Source organism: Argopecten irradians, chromosome 6 (assembly GCF_041381155.1).
Source record: "Argopecten irradians isolate NY chromosome 6, Ai_NY, whole genome shotgun sequence".
NCBI classification, from domain to species: Eukaryota; Metazoa; Mollusca; class Bivalvia; order Pectinida; family Pectinidae; genus Argopecten; species Argopecten irradians.
In genome coordinates this window covers 21,306,805-21,330,138 of record NC_091139.1, presented here as the reverse complement: position 1 = coordinate 21,330,138, position 23,334 = coordinate 21,306,805, and the positions used below count along the sequence as shown (strand labels likewise).

At 34.1% G+C, this 23,334-nt stretch overlaps 2 protein-coding genes across 2 annotated transcripts; one reads left to right on the top strand and one right to left on the bottom strand.

Moving 5' to 3' along the window:
- Nucleotides 1-229: 229 nt before the first annotated feature.
- On the top strand, nucleotides 230-4,774 carry LOC138325312 (transmembrane protein 53-like). The gene is made up of 2 exons (XM_069270871.1): nucleotides 230-444; nucleotides 1,700-4,774. The coding sequence occupies exons 1-2, from the start codon at nucleotides 230-232 to the stop codon at nucleotides 2,412-2,414; spliced, it is 930 nt and encodes a 309-aa protein (XP_069126972.1). The 3' UTR covers nucleotides 2,415-4,774.
- A 4,934-nt stretch (nucleotides 4,775-9,708) lies between these two features.
- On the bottom strand, nucleotides 9,709-13,040 carry LOC138325310 (uncharacterized). The gene is made up of 2 exons (XM_069270869.1): nucleotides 12,309-13,040; nucleotides 9,709-12,028 (listed from the first exon to the last, which is right to left on the bottom strand). Exons 1-2 carry the CDS (start codon nucleotides 12,770-12,772, stop codon nucleotides 11,383-11,385), a joined length of 1,110 nt encoding a protein of 369 aa, XP_069126970.1. The 5' UTR covers nucleotides 12,773-13,040; the 3' UTR covers nucleotides 9,709-11,382.
- Between the last annotated feature and the right edge of the window lie 10,294 nt (nucleotides 13,041-23,334).

Below are 23,334 nucleotides of genomic sequence, written 5' to 3'. Positions count from 1 at the left end.
ACACAATCAAACGTATTAGATTTAGTTACATCTTCAACGACAGGTGCATTTTGGTACTGAACATGTGTTTCCTGCAATATTAAGGTTCCCAGAGAAATGTTGTTGATATTTGTTGCTACACGGCCATATTGAAATGTCATATTGCAACAGTAATTTTCATTGGTTGAATTTTTTACGTATCGGCCAATCAAATCACACGTTATCGTTTCCGGTATTGTAGCAATCCAACATGGAGAAGGGAGAGGACGATCTAGAGCTTGACTACCACATAACTTTTCCTACACCAACTTCAGGAGATGTTTTCGATGATGAAGATGCAGATTTGTTGCATGATTTTGTCGATGTTAGCGAAGAAGTCGTTGAACCAGTTGTCATTCTGATTGGTTGGGCAGGTTGTAAAGACCAGTATCTTGCAAAGTATAGCAAAATATACGAACAAAATAGGTGTGTATAAGATATGTTGTGCACCCTTTCTTCCGCTGACCTTGCATTGCAGCGTGTTATTTCCGTATAACAAACAAACGACGCAAGCGTATTTTAAGTGACAAATATGTCTGGAGGTTTTCAAACAGGATGTATCGTACATTGCTATGACCCCATGTTAACACTGTTTTTTTTTATTCGCACTACTGCAGTTGACTGAGTAGTTCTGCTTTTCATAAGATATGCCTAAACATCACTAATGATGCTTATGTTGTCTTGTGGTGGATTTTCGGGGGCGAACTTAGCTTTAAGTTACGTTAAATACAGTGAAAGTGTAGGCTATTTTTTGTTAGTTTTTTTTTTTTTTTTTGCAAGATTTGCACTTTTTGTCCACCCTTGACGGATACATGTACATACATATGTCACTGACCAACATGTACATATGTATGTAGCTAATGCTAATACATTATATGACTGTTCTTATACAATTATCCTCTCCACTTTTTGGTTTGTTCATGCTTAAAAGAATTTTGGTTAAAAGGGTGATAAAAACACTGTATCCCTTGCGAAATTGGTACAATGTAAATTTACAGTACATGTAGCAAATTCTTTTCCTTCCTAATTTAAAGTACATTATGTTGATATTCCTCATAGATCTATGCCAGTTACCAGTATATACTGGTTACTCACTAGATGAATTCACATATTCTTTGCATACATGCCATACCTCCCGGCATGAGACAAAACCTCCCGTATTTTAAAGCCTTTTATTGTCTCCCAGGAGGAGAGTCTAAATTTCTGTATTCCATAAACCCCTCCATTTTATTTTCACCACCATATTTGTATACATGCTAGGTTAATTTTAGCATGAGAGTGACCACTCTCTGACCCCCTAACCAACACCCCATAAACAAATACTGCTTACAACTGTAAATGATTAACTAAAGTTTTTAATGTTAAATAGGCTTATCTATAGCTGATGGATGTCACAAGCTTTGCAATTATAATGGCTGCCATTTTGAGTAATTGTAATAGATGATCCAGATTTTATAGAATTTACGGATTTCCTAATGTTAAATAATCATGTTATAAAAAATTGAAAAGGTATGAAATTTTTTTAGCATTTATGATTGTCTTTTGCCCCATGTTTGTTTTATTTTTCTTGTAAATAAATGTAAAAACATGAACAATTTTTCATTACCCAATGTATTTTCTTTATGTGCTGTAATGGTGAAAGGTATAAATATAATGACTCTTGCTTATTTTTGTTCTACAGGTGCATTACTATTCGCTACATTCCACCACGAGAAATAACATTCTTCAAGCCACATCTTCTCCATGGAATAGGAGTCCGAGTACTGGATTTGATTGGTGACTTCAACTTGGAGGAGAGTCCTGTCTTCTTCCACATCTTCAGTAATAATGGCGCTTTTGTGTACTCAGAGATCTCCAGGATACTTCATTCCAAAGAAGGCAGAAAATTCTCCAAGTTGAAAGTGAAGGGATTGATTGTTGATAGTGCTCCAGGAAAACGCAGACTTATCAAAGCTGCACAAGCTTTTGCTCTCTCTACAGGAAATTCAAGTTTCATGAGAATGGCATATTTCATAGGAATGGTGACTTATCTGTTCTTTTTAAGAATATATCTGTTTTTGTCAAGAATTTTTAACAGATCAACTGGCATCACCGTTAACCCCTATTCAGTGTACGAGTACATTAAAGAAGACAAGGCACGTTGGCCACAGTTGTATTTGTATTCCAAATCAGATGAAATCATTCCACACACAGATGTTGAAGAGATTGTCAACTACAGGAAGGACAAGCTAAAACTTCACATTCAGTCAGAGTGTTGGGAAACATCAAAACATGTGTCCATACTGAGGGAGTATCCAGAACCGTACGCTAACAAATGTTTGATGTTTGTAAGAGACTGTCTAAAAGAAGATGGGGACGAAGCAGCAGGGGGTCAGACCATGTATACACCCATATAGGTTTTATAGATCAGGCCAAAATCTATGTAAAATGTTTTGTTAAATTGTACAGTATACTGCATCCATTAGACACAAAATAGTCAAAATACTTCAGTTCTGCTCTACTATATACATTGTATAAGCTTATAACATCTGTATTTGGGTCAGGAATATTTCTGAAATGTTTACATGTACACTGTATGGTGTTTTATGTAATTTATAACCTGTCCTGAGTACATTGTGAATGGTTGGATGATTAATTATGAGTGTTTTGTAATTTTTAGTGGATTGTGTTCCACTTTAGTTCTGTTTGCCAATATTGTTTTTAGCTATGTTTGATTTATAGTTTGTAGTGTTTGGACTTTTTGGACAAATCTCCATCTCAATTGCAACTTTTAGTTTACCTTCAGTAGTACACTTTCTAGCTGCAGATATTTGTCAGATCCCTGTGGAGATTTCGTCGTATTAGGTATCTTCTTTGTTTAACTTAATTAACCATTACTAAATAAAGAAAAGATAGTTTTATTTTGGTACATTGTACATAGTAAATGTATTGTATCTAATTAGCATTATTTAGCATAAAAGTTTTATTTATTCATCAAATGTTGTAAAAAGATAATAGATTCCTTTATCTTTCTAAAGCTAATAAAATCTTTTGCCTAGTCCTATACAATCACCACTGTGTATATATGTTAGTTATTGTTTAACTTGGCCAGTTTGTGCAAGAAGAAATGTTTTTGGTTTTCATTAATGAATAGAACAAAATAATTATATATATAGCATTTAGTTGTGTTATGGGTGAATTTAATTTTTAAGTTTTGAAGTTGTATTTACATGTTGTTTTCTTGTATGTAAATTTCTGTAAGAGATTTAGCCTGGTAGATATTAGTTGATTGCCGATACATATACTGTATCCAATAAACAATTTAGCCAATTTAATTGCAATAGTATGCCATGCAGGTGGCAAACATGTACAGGTACCTAAATGTACTTAGATTTTCCAAAAAAAAAATTCTCAAGGCTTTATGATAGTATTTGCTACATTTTGAATAATGAATATGCACAGACTGTTTTATCATTAGGTCTAGGATTTCTACTTTTAAAATACATTTAGCTTAGTCTCATACTCATTCTCCTAGTCTCATATGTGATATTATGTGTATTCTAGTACAAACAATTATATAAAGTCACTATTTATTTATACATCGGTAAAGAACATTTGCTTGAAAGTATATATATAATAGACACTTGCATTATTTGAGTGTGTTGCTCATGATCTATACATATGCTATGTAAAGATATGGAGTAGAAGTAAGTTGGAAATTCTGCCTCCTGACTACATTTACAATGTAGCTAGTCCTCTAAGTAGTAACATTGAGTAATAGTGCCATTGTGGGCTATTCGCCTCATCCTGATAACTCTGGCTTTTTCCTCTAGAAACTTTTGGCTTTTTTTCCCCACACAATATCCAGACTTTGCATATCACATCTGTAATTATAAATAGCCACACTCTTGCATTGACGTAGAAGGTGTAAAACAAAAATCAATAAAAAAAAAAATACAAGTTCTACTTTTGTATTATCTCCCATAGTAAAGTGCTGTTACAATGCTGTTTTCATATCAAAACATTAAATCCATTACCAATATCATTTCCATATTAATTTTTTCAGTGCTTCAAGTTTCTCCTGAATTTGTTATATCTAACTTCAAACCAACAGTGATTGAGGTTTGTGTGGGTGAAAGTATATATCTGTATATACTATAAATTAAAGTTGTAAACAAAGTTTAAAATGATAAAACAATACATTTTTGTATGTGAACATGAGCTGTAAAAGTTTTCAACAACATTTATCTATGTATGTATGGTAGTTTTGATTGCAAGTTATAGCATTTATGTAGCATTATCATCAATACAAAACTGCAAAAGTTATATATCAGAAGGCTTTATAATCAATAAACATTTACATGAATGCATTACATACTGTTAATGGTAAAATGAGATTTAGTAATTGGTCTACACAAAGTTAATTTTAATTGCAACTTTTAAATTTCAAGTTTTGTTGTTAATTGTCTATTGTAAGATCACATTTAATTGAGATGAGTTTAATTTGTATATCATTTTGATGTTTCATGTGATTTGTCACAACATTGAACAAACTGCAGTTTACTGACTACCAAACGGTAGATCTTTCTTTTATTTGCATATGAATGAATTCCATCATTTAATTTCTTTATAGTTTAATAAGAAAAGTTTTGTAGTTTTATCCTAGAAATTTATTTTTATTTTATTTTGATATGTTTACCTATTAAGTGTTTCTAAATGCCACTCATTTGTGCTGATAATTTTACATTATACAATTCAAAGATTTTGTTTTAATCTTCAAGTTTTAGTCAAATGTATTCATATTTTAATTTATATTATTGTGTATTTGAATTTATTTCTACAAGATTTATTTCTCTGATTATTTTATTTCATCTTTATTTGATACATGTATGCTGTAAAATCTTAACCTGGTTTTTCCAATGATGATAATAAAGTTATAACAAGTTTTATCTTCACAAAAAGCTAAGAAGGCTACCATACAGCATTATTTGTTAGGAAGCAATAATAGGAAGCTTGACGAATTGTTCTGTTCACAGTCAGCTGCCATAGTTCTGATGGCAATTCATTTTTGAAGAATGATTCATGAAAGCATTGAAAGGGCCACTCGGTTACCTTTCCGAAACAAAAGAATAAAAGTTATTTTAAAACAATTATAACATAATATGGCCAAAGATGAGGTTACAAAACCAAATAAGTTGAAGTTTTGCCGTCTGGTATACATGTACATGTACTTGGGCAAGTTGGTGTAATACATATACGCATAGAAACAAGCATAACATTTCGGTTAATACTGTACTTTACTTAGGCGCATACAGTTCCACAAATATCCCCTAAGTAAAGCCTAACTTTGTTTCAGCATCTCCCATGTACGGACAGATTTTACAAATAGGTCATGACCATCTTGCCAACAGTACAAGTTATACAGTTAAACTTGATTGTAAATAACTTGATTTGGAAACCAGGTTAAATTAACATGCTTATAACTTTAATTTCATCCTGTCTCTGTTTACAAATAGTTTTTGTTTTATTTTGTAATGATATGAATTCCATGTTTTATATTCATATTGTCACGTAGCCCAAATTAGCAGTTTAAATCCTTATACCAATAAAGCTTATTTTGATTGTAGAAGTAGTACTTTGATTATTTTTGTTATCACACTTGTGATTGGGTTTGATGTCTCCTACTAAAAGCAGCAATGTCCACACTGAGGTTTATTTACAATAACTAAAGTTTGCCCATAGACTCAAGTTAAAAATGCTTGGACTGATATTCAGGCCTTAAAGGCCCACTACCTTTCCGGGGAGCAAAATATATAGATTTCTTAAAAACATTATTAACCTCAGAAAATATATACCGATGGCCTAAGATGAGGTTACAACACCAAACATCTGCAAGATTTCCTGCATAATATATGATAACAATGGAGAGTTATTTCGCTGTTTTACCGTCTGCCGCAGTGATAGCCAACTACCGCGCGGTATTTTGGACGACGGGGGAAACATAAGACGACCCGCGTTATGAAAGTTAACATTTTATCTATTTTAATTAAATTGTTTAGGAGGTGATAAAAAGTGTAGTATTAACGTTAAGTTAATAACTTTTGCAACTCGACAAAATTATCAATCTCGTTTTACATTCCCATTTTAAAAATCAAAAACCGTTTCAGAAAGGTAGTGGGCCTTTAAGGTCAAATGACAATATCACAACCAAATCTATATTAAGTAAATATGCTTCCCTGTTATATGTCATATTAAGTCAATATAAGATTGTCGAGGTGCTGATCAAACTCAAACCTCTACAGATGACCTTATTAAAGATGCTCCACCACCGACAAAGCATAAATGATGTTCATCATTTGAACAATAATTGGTGTCTGATCGTGTATGTATATATCTCATTAACATAAAACTTAAGATAAAATAATTTATTTCCCTTTGGTGCATGCGCAATTAGTACTTCATTCCATATATGATATAGTGCCACGGATTTTTTTCGGGATGCAATTAATTTTTTTTTAATATTTTTACCTTGAAGTAAAATTGGAAGCTCAAACTTTTCAATGGTGATAATGGTGTAAAGTAAGTAACTTTTGTAACTAAGAAAAAATACTAAATCGTCTGGTCCCGTTTTTGAAAGTAAAAAAAAAATACCATTTCTCAGCGGTGGAACATCTTAAAGTTAGAACAACTTATTGTTTCGAACTTCTTTTCAAGTCAAAAAGGTCAAAGGTTTTACTGTTACAAGAGTAATGTTACCAGGCTAATGATTTATTAAAATATCTTTGACTGATCAAGCATGAACTTCCAGATGTTACTGATTTGCCAAAAGTGAATGTCTTAAACATTGATTTACAAGTGTGCTTAAACATCGCGGACCGTCCTTGTGGAAATCAAACCGTAAAGTGGTTGAAGAAAACGAATCTATTTTTCTTTTTACCTATAGTCATCATGTTTCGTCCGTCGTCGTCCGCCGTGCGCCGTCCGCCGTCCGCCGTGCGCCGTGCGTTAACTTTTCACATTTTGAACTTCTTCTCAAGTTCTACCAGTGCGATTTGGCTGAAACTTGCATGAAATGATCCTGACATGGTCCCGACAAAGTGTTGTTATTTTTCGGGTCGATCCGAAATCCAAGATGGCCGCCACAGCCGCCATCTTGAAAACACATTTTGAACTTCTTCTCAAGTTCTACCGGTGCGATTTGACTGAAACTTGCATGAAATGATCCTGACATGGTCCTGACAAAGTGTTGTTATTTTTCGGGTTGATCCGAAATCCAAGATGGCCGCCACAGCCGCCATCTTGAAAACACATTTTGAACTTCTTCTCAAGTTCTACTGGTGCGATTTGGCTGAAACTTGCATGAAATGATCCTGACATGGTCCCGACAAAGTGTTGTTATTTTTCGGGTCGATCCGAACTCCAAGATGGCCACCACAGCCGCCATCTTGAAAACACATTTTGAACTTCTTCTCAAGTTCTACCGGTGCGATTTGACTGAAACTTGCATGAAATGATCCTGGCATGGTCCCGCCAAAGTGTTGTTATTTTTCGGGTCGATCCGAAATCCAAGATGGCCACCACAGCCGCCATCTTGAAAACACATTTTGAACTTCTTCTCAAGTTCTACCGGTGCGATTTGACTGAAACTTGCATGAAATGATCCTGACATGGTCCTGACAAAGTGTTGTTATTTTTTAGGTTGATACGAAACCCAAGATGGCCGCCACAGCCGCCATCTTGAAAACACATTTTGAACTTCTTCTCAAGTTCTACCGGTGCGATTTGACTGAAACTTGCATGAAATGATCCTGACATGGTCCCGACAAAGTGTTGTTATTTTTCGGGTCGATCCGAAATCCAAGATGGCCGCCACAGCCGCCATCTTGAAAACACATTTTGAACTTCTTCTCAAGTTCTACCGGTGCGATTTGGCTGAAACTTGCATGAAATGATCCTGTCATGGTCCCGACAAAGTGTTGTTATTTTTCGGGTCGATCCGAAATCCAAGATGGCCGCCACAGCCGCCATCTTGAAAACACATTTTGAACTTCTTCTCAAGTTCTACTGGTGCGATTTGGCTGAAACTTGCATGAAATGATCCTGACATGGTCCCGACAAAGTGTTGTTATTTTTCGGGTCGATCCGAAATCCAAGATGGCCGCCACAGCCGCCATCTTGAAAACACATTTTGAACTTCTTCTCAAGTTCTACTGGTGCGATTTGGCTGAAACTTGCATGAAATGATCCTGACATGGTACCGACAAAGTGTTGTTATTTTTCGGGTCGATCCGAAATCCAAGATGGCCGCCACAGCCGCCATCTTGAAAACACATTTTGAACTTCTTCTCAAGTTCTACCGGTGCGATTTGGCTGAAACTTGCATGAAATGATCCTGACATGGTCCCGACAAAGTGTTGTTATTTTTCGGGTCGATCCGAAATCCAAGATGGCCGCCACAGCCGCCATCTTGAAAACACATTTTGAACTTCTTCTCAAGTTCTACCGGTGCGATTTGACTGAAACTTGCATGAAATGATCCTGACATGGTCCCGACAAAGTGTTGTTATTTTTCGGGTCGATCCGAAATCCAAGATGGCCACCACAGCCGCCATCTTGAAAACACATTTTGAACTTCTTCTCAAGTTCTACCGGTGCGATTTGGCTGAAACTTGCATGAAATGATCCTGACATGGTCCTGACAAAGTGTTGTTATTTTTTAGGTTGATACGAAACCCAAGATGGCCGCCACAGCCGCCATCTTGAAAACACATTTTGAACTTCTTCTCAAGTTCTACCGGTGCGATTTGACTGAAACTTGCATGAAATGATCCTGACATGGTCCTGACAAAGTGTTGTTATTTTTCGGGTTGATCCGAAATCCAAGATGGCCGCCACAGCCGCCATCTTGAAAACATATTTCGAACTTCTTCTCAAGTTCTACCGGTGCGATTTGGCTGAAACTTGCATGAAATGATCCTGACATGGGCCCGACAAAGTATTGTTACATCTCTGGTTGATCACAAATCGAAGATGGCTACCATGACACTATATCTAATTAATTTCCTATATGTTAAGGCCCTTGGGCCTCTTGTTTGAAATAAAATTTGTTGAAAGAAATTGAAAATGATCCTGACATGGTCCTGACAAAGTGACACCATATATAATTAATTTTACTATTGCCAAGGTAGTCAGATGACCGTTAAGGCCCTTTGGGCCTCTTGTTCTTTTTACATATTTCAGCTTCAGATTCCCCACTTGAAACAACATTCCATCTGTTGTGTGTGACAGTGTGGCTTTGATTTAGCATTTTATCGATGCTCTATTTTAAACCAACATTTAATTTTAATGTGTATGGATCATATTTATTAGGTATATTGGCATTTAATCCACAAGAAATACAGATTTGTTTGTTTGATTGATGAACGCCCTGTTAACAGCCAGGTCGTGTAAGGACGGCCTCCCATATGCGGTGCGTAGCGTTATGTAGTACATAGTGCGTACATTTGATTTAAACATATTTTATTGTGTAATTTTTAAATACAATGGGATTGGGCATAAGTTTTCCAACTTATATGAAGCCCTCTCCCTACAGAATTATAATCAATTTTATAACAAAGAATACAAAAATGGCAAAATATACATATTTACATATTTACAAGATTTTAGAGAGAGAGAGAGAGAGAGAGAGAGAGAGAGAGAGAGTTTAGTGCGTACATGTATTTCGGAAGACTGTGGTATTTTACAAATAAAAAGCAATCGGTAATAACAAATTGTATTCAAGTTACGTATTTAACGAAGGAAAAGTCGCAACAATAATATACAGTTAAACTTGCATGTCAATGAAACATATTCAAGAGAGAGAGAGAGAAACATGGATACAGTTAAACTTATCAATAAAAGAAAAAGTGAAAGTGAAAGGCCGAACCAAATTTTTTGATAGTATTACAGTTTTCAATTGTATTGAACTATGTAATCGATTTCAATTGTTGTAAACGGAATTTTACGCATTTCTATTGTTAGCTTTCAACCTAAAACAATTTTGCTTCATCTCGGTTTCACAACATACATTATGGCATTTGTAATCAAAACTATTGTCTATCAACGCATTAATTTATGACTTCATCATGTTTGAACATGTGTTAATTATTGATTTTTTTTTCATTTTAGATTTAGAAAGATATTCTTTCACATTTAATTACATGTCATTATAACAAATGAAGCTTTTAGATAAAACAAGTAGAACAAACAAGTATATATAACTTCGTTTTCCCTTCACGAAATACTAATAGGAAGCCTAGTACATACAATACTAACCGATTTGATTATACAATGTACTTAAAATAAATAGTCGGCCAAAGGAAGGCTAAAGTCGGTAAAATGGAATTGATATATCCAGTAAAATTTCTTATGAAATACAAAAATAAAACTTCCAATCAAAATCGCTTTGTATGTAAAAAGAATAATTGATATGATAGGAATCCTAAAACGTCCTCCCGGCTGGCTATATATATGTCCTGTTGACATTCTCATGCAGCCTTGCCGCTCTCAGAAATTTATTTTTCGAGCTGACATAATTTCAATGGTCAGAGCTTGACAACGTTAGCAGAACTTGGCCGTCAGTTTGATATATAAGCACTTTTGGAATGCTAACAAATGCATTTAGACCGGTTTCAATGCCCGACTATTCAATTAAATGAATTCAACACTGTGAAGATTAGGATGGTTTTCACTAAAGAGTGTTTTTTTCATCGCAAAAATTTCCATGTCGTGTAAAATTTGGTGAATTTTTGAACTTATTGACCAAAATCTCACAGTCTATCTATCGCCAAAAAAAAAAAAAAATAAAATTGAGAGAAAAAAAAAACCGAAAAAAAACCCGACGCGATATGTTTACTCTTGCAGAATGCGAAACTTTAAGCACTCCTGACAATACAGATGTTTACAGTACACAACGAATAAAGCAGATAAATAAAACACTGTCTTATCAATTTACAAAACATTCAACGTTTTGACAGTAGTTATCAAACATTCAACTAGAACAATAAGCCAAAAATATTTCATACCCAAACGAAAATTTAGCTTTGAAAATAATATTATTACTTTAATTTTGCCACAAAACGGAACACCATACCAACCGATGCTCTCCACGATCCATTTCAGTGTTCTATGTGTATTAGATATTTCATTTTCCATAGACTACCATTTATGGCAACCACATGGCAGTTATGTATGGAAACTATAAGTGTATAACAATTTGCAGCTGAATTTCCGTAATGGAGATAAATTTTGTTGTCTATCATATGAGAAATACGTAATATGAAACAAAATAAACAAACAAAAACCCATGTATATGAGCAAAAATGAAAATTTGTGCTACACAACTAACTACTTTGATTTTAATCTTTTGTAGCCAATTTCCTTGTTCCATTTCGTAAGAATTGGTTGATAAATGCTTTTCTCTCGTTTGAACCCTGCCGCAATTTCTAATGCAGCGCTCAGTATTTCGATACCTTCTTGCTTGTAACCTTCGATCCAAAGCAACTTTGCTTCAGCGCGGTTATATAGCATTAATCTTCTGCTCTCCTCAGTTTTCCAATAATGTGTTTTAACATCATCCAAACATTTCTTGGCTTCTGTCCTATCCGATTCTGTTATATGAAGTTCTTCTGTGTCATATATATCCTCACCAAGAAGACCGATATTCAGGTAGACGAATGCTCTTTTCACCAGAAACATTCTTATCCAACGATGTTTATTCTCACTGTTGCTATCTTTTATTTTCTCCACATAGTCAAGTCCCTCATTGATTAGCGGGAAGATATTGTCTTTCATGCTCTGTCTACTTGTTTGACCTTTTGCTGCCATGGCACTGAACCATCCGAGGTAAACATTTACACGCCCGTACAAACAACTAGTGATGGTTTTTGCATGACGTTCTGCTTCTAGATATGGGCGTAGAGCCTTATATCCTTCGTCTGCCTCCTTCTTTGCTAATTCCACGTTCCCAGACACTGCTAGTGCTGCCGCGTGCCTAAAAAGATAGATCCTTTTGTTATTTCTTTCTATAATTAGTTCAGTTATGGTAGCCCTGGTAAACGTACCTAAAAGTTTAAATAGGTTAACTGCAAAGTATTTTCTGTAATTTTAAATCTGCAAATTGTAACTTGATAGAAACTAGCCAAAAAGACGAAAGAAAATTGAAGTGTTTTTGTAAATTGATCCATGTCCTATGATATATGGTTTGTCGTTATTTACAGCAAAATGCCAATTAAAACCTATTATAGTTGTAATATACAGTGCAATTGTCTTACCTGAATAGGTATGTTATTCTTGCAAGTTTCGGGAAAGAAGTATGCGGGACAAACAACTCCAAACATTTATAAATGTCGTGGTCTGCCAAGCCTTCTGTTAAATCTGAGGTTGTTCTTAGCTTATCGGCGTGACCTTCACTTATACCAAAGAAAATGTTATAATATTCTGTTTTCAAGTTTTGAGATATTCTTTCTCTACATTCCTGAAGGCAATCACTGCGTGGACCTAAAGATTTTCCTTCGTAGATATCTTTTTGAATGCCGTCTGCCAATTTTCTGTATTCAGTATAATCGGAGTGTTCTTCTGTTGGTTCTCTCGATAAACTACTTTCTGAAGCTGAAGCTGTTGTTTCTACAGAAGTCGACTGCTCACCAATTTTGATAGTAGAAACATGGTTGATTGATATATTCAGTTTTTCGATAGTAACGTTATCTCCAATAAAGAAAGTGGATGGTCTTTCCATATCAATTTGTTCTGTTTATGGATCATTGTACGTAAGACACTACTTAAGTTGAAGTACCGTCCAGGATATGAATTGTGCAGGCATTTACACCCAAATTATATCAGTGATAATGTGCATTAAATCGCATCCGGTAGGTTATTAATAAACTAACATTGTCTATAGTCGTTGTACGTGTATCACGCACTCGCTATATATGTATAACCATTGTATTTTATCAACATTGAACAATGGTTAAATCTGCATTGTTTGAATATACGGTCTAGGTATATTTAAATAAAACAAGCTTGAAGGAATCGCATAAAATATCAGTCTATAGCTCATAACTGCAAACAAAGTTTATAATGATCAACAATTATAATACATGTTTATATGTGACCAGGAAATGTAAAGGTTTTTAACAACATATATTTATAACATAAAGGTACAAAAAATGTAGCATTATCACAAGTTATATATCAGAAGGCTTTGTAATCAATAAGCATATACATTAATGCATTACATACTACTAATGGTAAAATGAGATTTAGTAAATAGTAAATGGTCTACATAACATTAATTTTGAATTGCAACTGCTGTAATCAGCACCGGGTAATTTTGAATTGCAACTGCTGTAATCAGCACCGGGTTGGGGGGCTTAAATAATCGCAACAAAGGATGTGAGGCGTTTATTAATAAATCAAAATGAAATATATGGCCGAAAAAAGTTAAACATATTTTAAATATTTCTGTACTGTAGTACATTAATCTGTTACAGTAGCCATGCATATGTCTTTTATCCTTTGAGACCAATTATCATGTCATGATTCTCATGCAAAGGACTCGCAAGTTTATGTAATATGGGATACAATGCTGATATTGTAAAACATTGTTAATTGCATGGGATTGAGGCGTTTATGACACTTAAACTCTTCTCCAGAAAAGGGGAGGGACGTTTATAGGGGGAAGGGCACTGATTACGGCGAATACGGTATAAAGTTTCAAGTTTTGTTGTTGATTGTCTATTTTAAGATCACATTTAATTAAAATGAGTTTGTATATCATTTATATGTTTCACATGATTTGTCACAACATTGAACAAACTGCAGTTTACTGATTACCAAATAGAAGACCTTTCTTTTATTTGCATGGGAACGAACATTATACAGTTCAAAGATTTATTTTTGATCATTTGATGGGGTAACTTTAAACTTAAGTTTAAGTCAAATGTATTAATATTTTGATTAATATTATTGTGAAAAAATGAGGTCATTTCTTCTTCAAAATTTGATTCATAATAGCTCTAAATCAAGCACATATATTATTTTTATTACATTTCATAAAATTTTGGTATGAATTCTTATTTCCAAAAAAGTATATTTGATAAAAAGTTAGTCATCAAAAATGCTGACTTTTCACTAGAACAGATCCTGAACTCATTCACCCCTGAAGATACATTAAGGCTCATTTTAATCAAAGAATATACCAATCCATTTTGAAATTTCAGGGATGATTGAGTTCACTGGGGTGTTGCAAAAAAAAAAAAAAAAAAATGTTCCTGGCATAAGAAGACGTAGGATTTAGTGTGCAGGGTAATGTGCGATTTCTTACTTCATTTAGCGTCAAAATACAATGGATTGTGGTTGAAGACCCACAGGCAAACCTACGGGCGTAATGGTGCTGGTTTATCCAATGCAATGGACTCGAGTCGCCTGAGGCTGTATTACATCACTACCAACGCAATAAAACTTTGTGACGTCACTGTGAAAATGTAATTACTATTTTATGGGTGAATTGTAATGTTATTTTCAGAAAACATGGTGGCTTACTATAAAGAATGTAAACAACGGGTTTGCGCTTACAGTATCACGTATTTTATGCGGAATGGATAATTGATTTCCAGTTACGAGTTTCATCCAACATATTTCTCAAAATCACGAGAGAAAATTTAATTGTAAAATTATAATAAAAAGTCGAAGTTTGAGAGAAAATACTCCTTTTTAGAGGTATATGAGGATATTCTACAATTTGGCCACACAATACCCTCGGCAAATTTGTGATCATCAGTTAGAACATTCCTATTTTTAATAAGAGTCTTCTATATTTTATGAATCAGTTCTGTAGGCCCTATTATGTTTATATAGAAAACTGACTAATTGTCATCAAATACCATATATGTACTGATAACTATGAGCTATACGCATCAAAATAGGTTATCTTTTATTTAAAAGTAATTAAAATATGTTTATCTAATTCCAGTTAATCAGACACAGACGTTGTCGCCAGCACATGAACTATGGAGCATAAATCAGTACTAATGTGCATATTGTGCATATCCTTCACGTGTATATCCCGACTATCGACTACCAGACACAAGAAAATATATTTGTGTGATATTTGTGCCATACTTGGGCAAACTGCCATAAAATAAGCACAGCGCGGCCTCGTAGTCGTAATGTTATTGAAAGAAAATGATTATGATTTTAAAAAACTAGTACACTGCCTGAGGAAGTCTTTACACACTGTCCAAATGTTTTGACGGTCTACTGGAATCGACAAATTAAAGAAGATCTAATTTTAATTAGAGCGACATTATTATAATGCATTAGACACATGCATGATATTGATTCAAATATAACTTCAGCACTAACAAACACAGGAAGTAAAGACAAATACTAGTATGAAGCTTTTATTTTGATTCCTTTCTTTTAAAAATACAAAAAGGAATTGTACTTAGGTCATGTTCATAAATATGTGAAAAGGAAGCATATATAGGGTCACAAGACTCCCATCAGTACTAATACGCCCCAGAGAGGAATACAGCGTCAGTATGGAACTCCCCTTGTAATTGGTGTCGTTTATTGGTGTATCACCTTCTTCGATGGCCCTGACTCGGATCAGACGTGCACCTATGCAGCATTTAACCAACATGGTTGTCCAGTGTCTGTTTGCCTGACAAAGAATCAACTGAATAGTGAGGAAGCTAGAATGTAAACTGTGGGGTTGTCCAGAGTCTGTCTGCCTGACAAAGTATCGACTGAATAGTGTCGTCACAGGCATAGTCGATAACAGTACTGTCTAATTTAAGAGTTGCATTCTCTACCATTGGCGGGTCGCCATATTTGATATTGAGACATACAACCCTTTTGCTTGATAAAATGTTACAAACACTTCCGGCATGGACATTAAAGTCATCTGAACCATTCAACATGTCGGGTCGTTCTTGGTTCCATGGTTCCTCGACGTAAATAGCATGTTAAGCTACTCTTATGATAAGCCATGGCTTCGCAATCCCGATATGACAGACATCCTTTCATACACCCATGAAGTCCAATAGTCCTTAAGATTCTGTAATTTGTAACATCAATGGAAGCAACCCTTTCTGGTATCCCAACACTCAGCTTAACAAGCAGTAATTTAGTGAGTGTCAGAAGCAACATTGTTCCAATTCACATTTGATTAGAATTAATAAATTGTGTCTCCTCGCAATGTGACAGATGTTACAAACTCTGAGTGAAATAAAAAAAAAAGTCAATCTTAAATCTGTTAATGAAACTTCGTTCCTCTTACCTTAAAACATATGTTTTGACTTTAGGAAGCAGTTATACATGTTCGTTAGCTTTTTGACAGATAAATATTCGCACGTTTTTTGCACCGTGCAGTATTTATATTATCCAGAGGATTGGACATCCCTTGGCTGTCGAGGATTATGGTGTTGTTGCAGACTTCTCAGATTATTTAGCTGTTTGTATCTAGTTGAATAATGACACAAAATAAATCAACAAAATAAGTGTCTGAACTGAATTCATTATGCATGAGATGCCGATATAATTGGTGATTGGACAGTCGAATTCATTCATTTGTTACCTTGCCCTCCATTGGCTAACTTGATAAATGATTACTACGTGACTTACAGTGATCAATCATCAGAGTATATTGTTATTTGCCTGTCAACAACAGGCAAAGAAGTCATTGTTTGAACGACTTATTTGCGATGAATTAATTTGTTCCCTTTTGAAGAGTATGGTAGTCCATTGGGGTCAACTTCTGAAAGAAATCGTGATCTTCATTGTTTCTCAGTTCCGGCTATACAGGTGAAACTACATTTGCCTGAACATGCGACTTGAGGTAAAAATGTTTTTTAGGCTTGATGTACGTCATCTAAGCAATTATATAAATGGTCACCATGTTGTACCCTATATTGGTATGCGTATGTGTTTATACTTATTTCATACTTATATACATGTACATGCATGTGTGTTTGTACATATATGTACGCGTGTTTATAGTTATTTCATACTTATGTATGTGTGCGTGTCTGTAGGATATGTACAGTGCATATAGGTGTATGTATGCATTGTATATAGGCCTATGTATACGTATATATTAATAAATGTAATGTTTGTATGTAATGTGTATAATATATGTAATGTATTGAGAATAATGTATGAATGTAATGTGCATAATGTATGTAATGTAATGTAGTTATGTAGTTATGTAGAATAATGTATGTATGTATGTAATGTAATGTATTTACACGGGTATGTAAAGTATGTACGGAAATTATTATGTTACAGTACATAATAATGTAAGGATGTAGGGTATGTATATGTGTAATGTATGTATTATTGCTAAACTTGTAGAACATTATTATGTGAATTAGTCCCATTGATGTATCTCTGTTCTGTCATCTATATGTATTTGTTTGATTGACCTCCTGTTACACACAGATCGTGTGGCTGGAGTGAATAAAACGAATTGAATTCAATTGAATTGAATTGCTAAGTGTGTTTGGGACACTTCGTTATATGCGCGTATGAGAAGCAGAAGCAGGGTTCGAATCATGTACGCTCCAACCCGTAACCGAAGTGACCTACAACTTGATCTACTTTGTTGTAGGCGATCCACCCGATCAAGAACCTTTAAATTCGTACTGTGACTTGTGTGGAACGATTGACTATGTTATAGTGGTAGCTTCTGATGAAAAACATTGGAACTTGATCAGATCACCTTATTTAGTTACCAGTAAAGTTAAAGTATTGGATAATTGCAAAGCCATGAGGTTGTTTGATATACAATGTACATTTGTGATGTTGAATGTTGATTAACAATGTTGTTTAAGGATCTTTTCTGCTGAGAAGGCAACTTGATACAAAAAGAAACAAGACATTATTGTTAAATATCATAAATCATTTATTTTGATCAATATTGAAACCAAAAGTCAATGAGACAGAAACCTCACTAGAGAAGATCCTTAAACTCAATATTAATTAGCATTTGGTATCGGCTTCTTCCTCGGTTGAGATTTTCGATTATACCTGGACAGTTAAAGCCCATTTTAACCTAATAAATGTTCTCAGATTCTACACTTGATTTACATAATTTTGAAAATGGATGTATGCATTACATATCTTTAATGCAACTGTAATTGATTTTATGCATTTAAATTTCGGAACAAGATAGACTTTTATTTATGTACAAACGCGGTATGTTGTTAATTGGATTTAACACGGTATATACTCATAGTTAAAGATGCTCCACCGCTGACAAATGGTATTTTTCACTATTAAAAACAGGAGCAGACGATTTGGTATTTTTCTTCAGTTACAAAATTAACTTAATTTAGACCATTACCACCATTGAAAAGTTTGAGCTTCTAATTTTACTTCACGTTAAAAACATAAAAAATAATTGCATCCCGAAAAAATTCCGTGCCACTATATCCTATATGGAATGAAGTACTGATTGCGCATGCACCAAGGGCGAAGTAAATTATTTTATATAATTTTTTGTGTTAATCATATATATATATATATATACACGATTAAACACCGATTATTGTTCAAATGATGAATATCATTTATGCTCTGTCGGCGGTGGAGCATCTTTAAGTTGCAACGACATACACATTGTTTTAGATCTCGTGGAAGACCATGTATCAATACTGTTGTGTATTTTATTCGAAAGTAATGATGAATGGCTTTTTGATAATTGATAATGTATCGTTTGGAGTAGAGTATCGGTTTATTTTCTGGCATCATTAATAATCGCCCATGTTAAAATGTTGCAAACTATCTTAACGACTCAGCAATAATACATAACCAATTATTATTTATGATGATAAGGGCCATGTATTGACCTGGTTGTAGGAGGGTTTATTTGTGGAAGTATATCAATACATACTAATACTAATCGGGTCATGTTAGTCACGTTTATCCTGCAATTTTCGCACATACAGACCGATAACTACTGCCGGATACACTGCTTTACCTGTAAATACGAAATGCATTATCCGTCAAAAAGATCATGTGAATTTATTCCACATGTTCGATGTGCCAGCATGCAGGTTATCGGTGCTTTAGGAAAGACCGAAATGCACACGGAGGAAGACCCATGGCCTACGTTCGTGCTGACCTCCCTTCACGTAGACGTAATGATCTCGAACTCAGAGATGTGGAATCCATCGTTATTGAGTGTTCCATACAGAAACTGGGCTTTTATTGGCACATACAAACCCCCTTCTATGCACGATAACGATTTTATGAACGATGCCGTTTTATCTATTGATCGTGTATCTACAAAGTATGACAATTTTATGATTTTAGGTGATTTAAACTTTGATTGCCTAAATGAAAATAAAGGTAAAACACTGTCTAATTTCTGTGACATGTTTGACCTGACAAATAAAATTACAGAAGCTACATGTTTTATGAAGGATTGTATCCCTTCACTAGTTGATGTCATCCTAACTAATTGTCCTAGTTTCTGTTTTAAGCCTATAAATTTTAACTGTGGTCTTAGTGACTGCCACAATCTTATTGGAATTGTTATAAAAGGCACAGCACCATGCTTGCCTAGGGTTAAAAGTAAGTTCCGTAGTTTTAAAAACTTTGAACAGAATGTTTTTAACTCAGATCTATCTAATGTACCTTTCCATGTGGCATATGTGTTTGATGATACTGAGGATGTCTACTGGGCTCATGATAAATTATTGAGGGAAGTAGTTGATGAGCATATACCTATTAAAGAACGCAAACCTCGTTTAAATAGACCTCCGTTTTTAAACAGTAATCTTAGAAGGGCTGCTTTTAAGAAAACTATGTTGCGTAATAGATACAACCGCATGAAAACACCTGCTAACTGGGAAGCCTACAGAAAGCAAAGAAATTATGTAGTTAAACTCCGTAGACAGTCTGTACGGCTCTATTTCCAGGAACGATGTGGTGGAGGCCCAGTCTCTAAGGATTTTTGGCCTACTATTAAGCCTTTTTTATCTAACAAATGTGTTAATGATCAGAAAATTATTTTAGAAGAAGATGAAAGCATTGTATCCAGACAGAGAGAAGTTTGTGATGTTTTTAATGGTTTTTTCTCTACAGTTGCAGATGATATTGGTAAGGATCTAAAGGGTGTGTCAAATTTTACTGACCACCCAAGTGTTGTAAATATTAAAAAAAAACCATGTGTGAAGGAAATGAAAACAATGCTTTTAATTTTCAGCCTGTATATGAGGGTGATGTAAAAAATATTTTGTCCTCGTTGATTGTGAAAAAAGCTACAGGTTTTGATGGTATCTCCTCAAAAATGTTAAAAGCTGGTTCGGTAGCTTTTACTCCTGTTATAACATCCCTTTTTAACCATTGTGTAAAGTTTTCCCATTTTCCCGATGCCCTGAAGAAAGCACAGGTCTTACCGATTTTTAAGAAAAACAACCCTATGGATAAGAGTAACTTCAGGCCTGTAAGTATTTTACCTTCTATGTCAAAAATTTTTGAAAGACTTATTCATAACCAATTAGGTGAATATTTTAAGTCTATTTTTAATCCCTTCCTAGCAGCGTTCAGGAGCGGTTATGGGTGCCAGTCTGTCCTGCTGCGAGCTCTTGAGGACTGGAGGCAGGCCTTGGACAGCCATCAGCATGCAGGAGCTATTCTGATGGATCTGTCCAAGGCTTTTGACTGCATTCCTCATAACCTGCTACTCGGGAAGCTGCAAGCTTATGGTCTGGGTAAGTCAGCTATTGACTTCATCGGCAGCTACCTGAGTGACAGAATGCAGCAGGTCAGACTGGGGCCAGAGACCAGCGAATGGACAGATGTGAAGAAGGGAGTCCCCCAGGGTTCTATTGTCGGACCTCTGATTTTCAATATTTTTATGAATGATATTTTTACCTTTGTTGACAAATGTGTTTTATATAATTATGCAGATGATAATACTCTCTCTAAGATAGGTGATAGTTTTTCACATCTGAAAGATTGCTTAGAAAAAGAGAGTAAAGTTCTAATAGACTGGTTTAATTTTAATGGTATGATGGCCAACCCAGAGAAGTTCCAGGCTATATGTTTTGGAAAGAAGACAACAAATTCTATTAAATCTTTTAACATTGATGGCCTTGAGATTATGTGTGAAGATACTGTAAAACTTTTAGGTGTAGATATTGACTTTGTTTTTAAATTTGATGCACACATATCTCGACTCTGTAGAAATGCTGCCAAACAACTTGCTGTTTTAAAAAGACTGGGAAATAATCTTACAAAGAAGGGGAAAATTCTCATTTTTAAGTCTTTTATACTTTCAAATTTTAACTATTGTCCACTTGCCTGGCACTTTTGTACATTGACTAATACTAGGAAAATGGAAAAAGTCCAGGAGAGAGCACTTCGTTTTATTGACAATGACTATGTTTCCCCAGTCATCGATATTTTAAGGAGGCACAAACTTGATTTTTTACATGTTAAGCGTATGAAAGATATGGCCTCTGAGGTTTTTAAAATTTTAAATGACATTTCTCCTCATATTTTACAAAATCATATAACATTGATTTTCATTCAACAAATCGAGAAATTCGACTAATTGAAATTTGACTGTTCTTAGAAATAATTTTTTTCCATATTTTGTTAAGAAATGTTTGAGCTCGAATAAGTATGGTCTGAAATGCAAGACACTTACCTTTCTCCAAAGTACCCTCCCGGATTTCTACTTCAAATGTCACAAAATAAACCCCTTTTATACTTTTTATCCAGGAAGAACATGAGATTTGAAGAAAAAAAAAACATGTTAGGTTTGCAATTCAATTCACGCCGTGACCAATTATCATTGATTTCTATCAGGAAGTAGTTGAAGCTTTGAGAAACATACTTTGACACAACACATTCATTTTAATTTTCATTTACTTTTCCCATGCTCGGACCTATATGGATTTTTTTAAATGCAGAATTTTTTTTTGTTATTTGTTCAATTTTCCATTGACCATTCATACTCTTACCATAACGTATCTAATATAAATTCTAACCAATCAGACATGGTACTTCCTAGATGGAGTAAAAATTCTAACCAATCAGACATGGTACTTCCTGGATGGAGTAAAATATTTCGTTCTGCTATATGTATTGTATATTATGTAATTACATGTATGTGTCATTTTTACTAAGTAACACTGATTTTTTAATTTCTTATTCTTCATTTATTTTTCCATCATCATTCTTTGCGATTATTTTTAATACCAACTTTTAGATGCACCTAATTTTTTCATATCTGATTTTCATAATGCTAGGCCTCTGATGTAATAATATAATATAATTAGATCTATTTAGATGAATTAAAATACAATCGACAAAATGATCTAATGTCAATCTTATTCGGGAAAAACAACAATCATCAATCTTACTTTCCTTTGATTTTTTTTTAAATATTTCAAACAAAATACCTTATCTATGTTTCTTCCTGAATAGGTAATAATCTTACTTTCAATGATATCAAAAATATCTAATATATCGATTTGATATTGAAAAAACAATTGCACAGAAGAATATTAGTATTGATCACTTAAACAAATTGTGGGAAGGCTGGCAAACCATCTTCATGATTTCTCTATCAATATGCATGTGCTTAGTATTGAATTTTCATACGGGTTCTAGTTTTTTTAGTTTATTATATAACTCTAGATTTGAAATCAACAGAAATCAATATGTTGTCTACATATGTACCTATACGTATAGGTTCCTATTCATTGGTGCAGTCTGTATGATTTTTTTTTATTTTGATTTTTTTTTCTGTCTTTATGGTTGCTGAGTAAAGTTAATTTGGGATACCTCCCCTTTCTAATATTATTATTACTATTCGCTGCTCATAAATCAATCAAAATATACATACACGTACATACATTTGTTTTTTTTTACAAAGTTTCGAATAGCCGGCAAAACGGATTTTTCAAATATACTAATTCGTAAATTCATCTTCACCGGAATATATCAAATCATTTTTTTTATAGAAATGTAATGTAAATGTCCTGTCAAATTTGTGTTGATGTCCCATGTATTTGTAAATTTGTTTATGAAAAAAAAAAAAAAAAAAAAAAAAATGGAAAAACAAAAAGAAAAAAAAACATATATATATATATACATAATTATTATAATGTCATTATTTTATGTTAAGATTCTAATACGATGATTTCTGTGGATTGGAAAATACCACATGTGGTATATATAGTCGAATTATTGTAGTTTTTAACGAAAAGCTAGCTAAAATACATCTCAATGTTACTTCTTCTCAATCAAGTTAATTGAGATGCATGCATCTTTGTATGC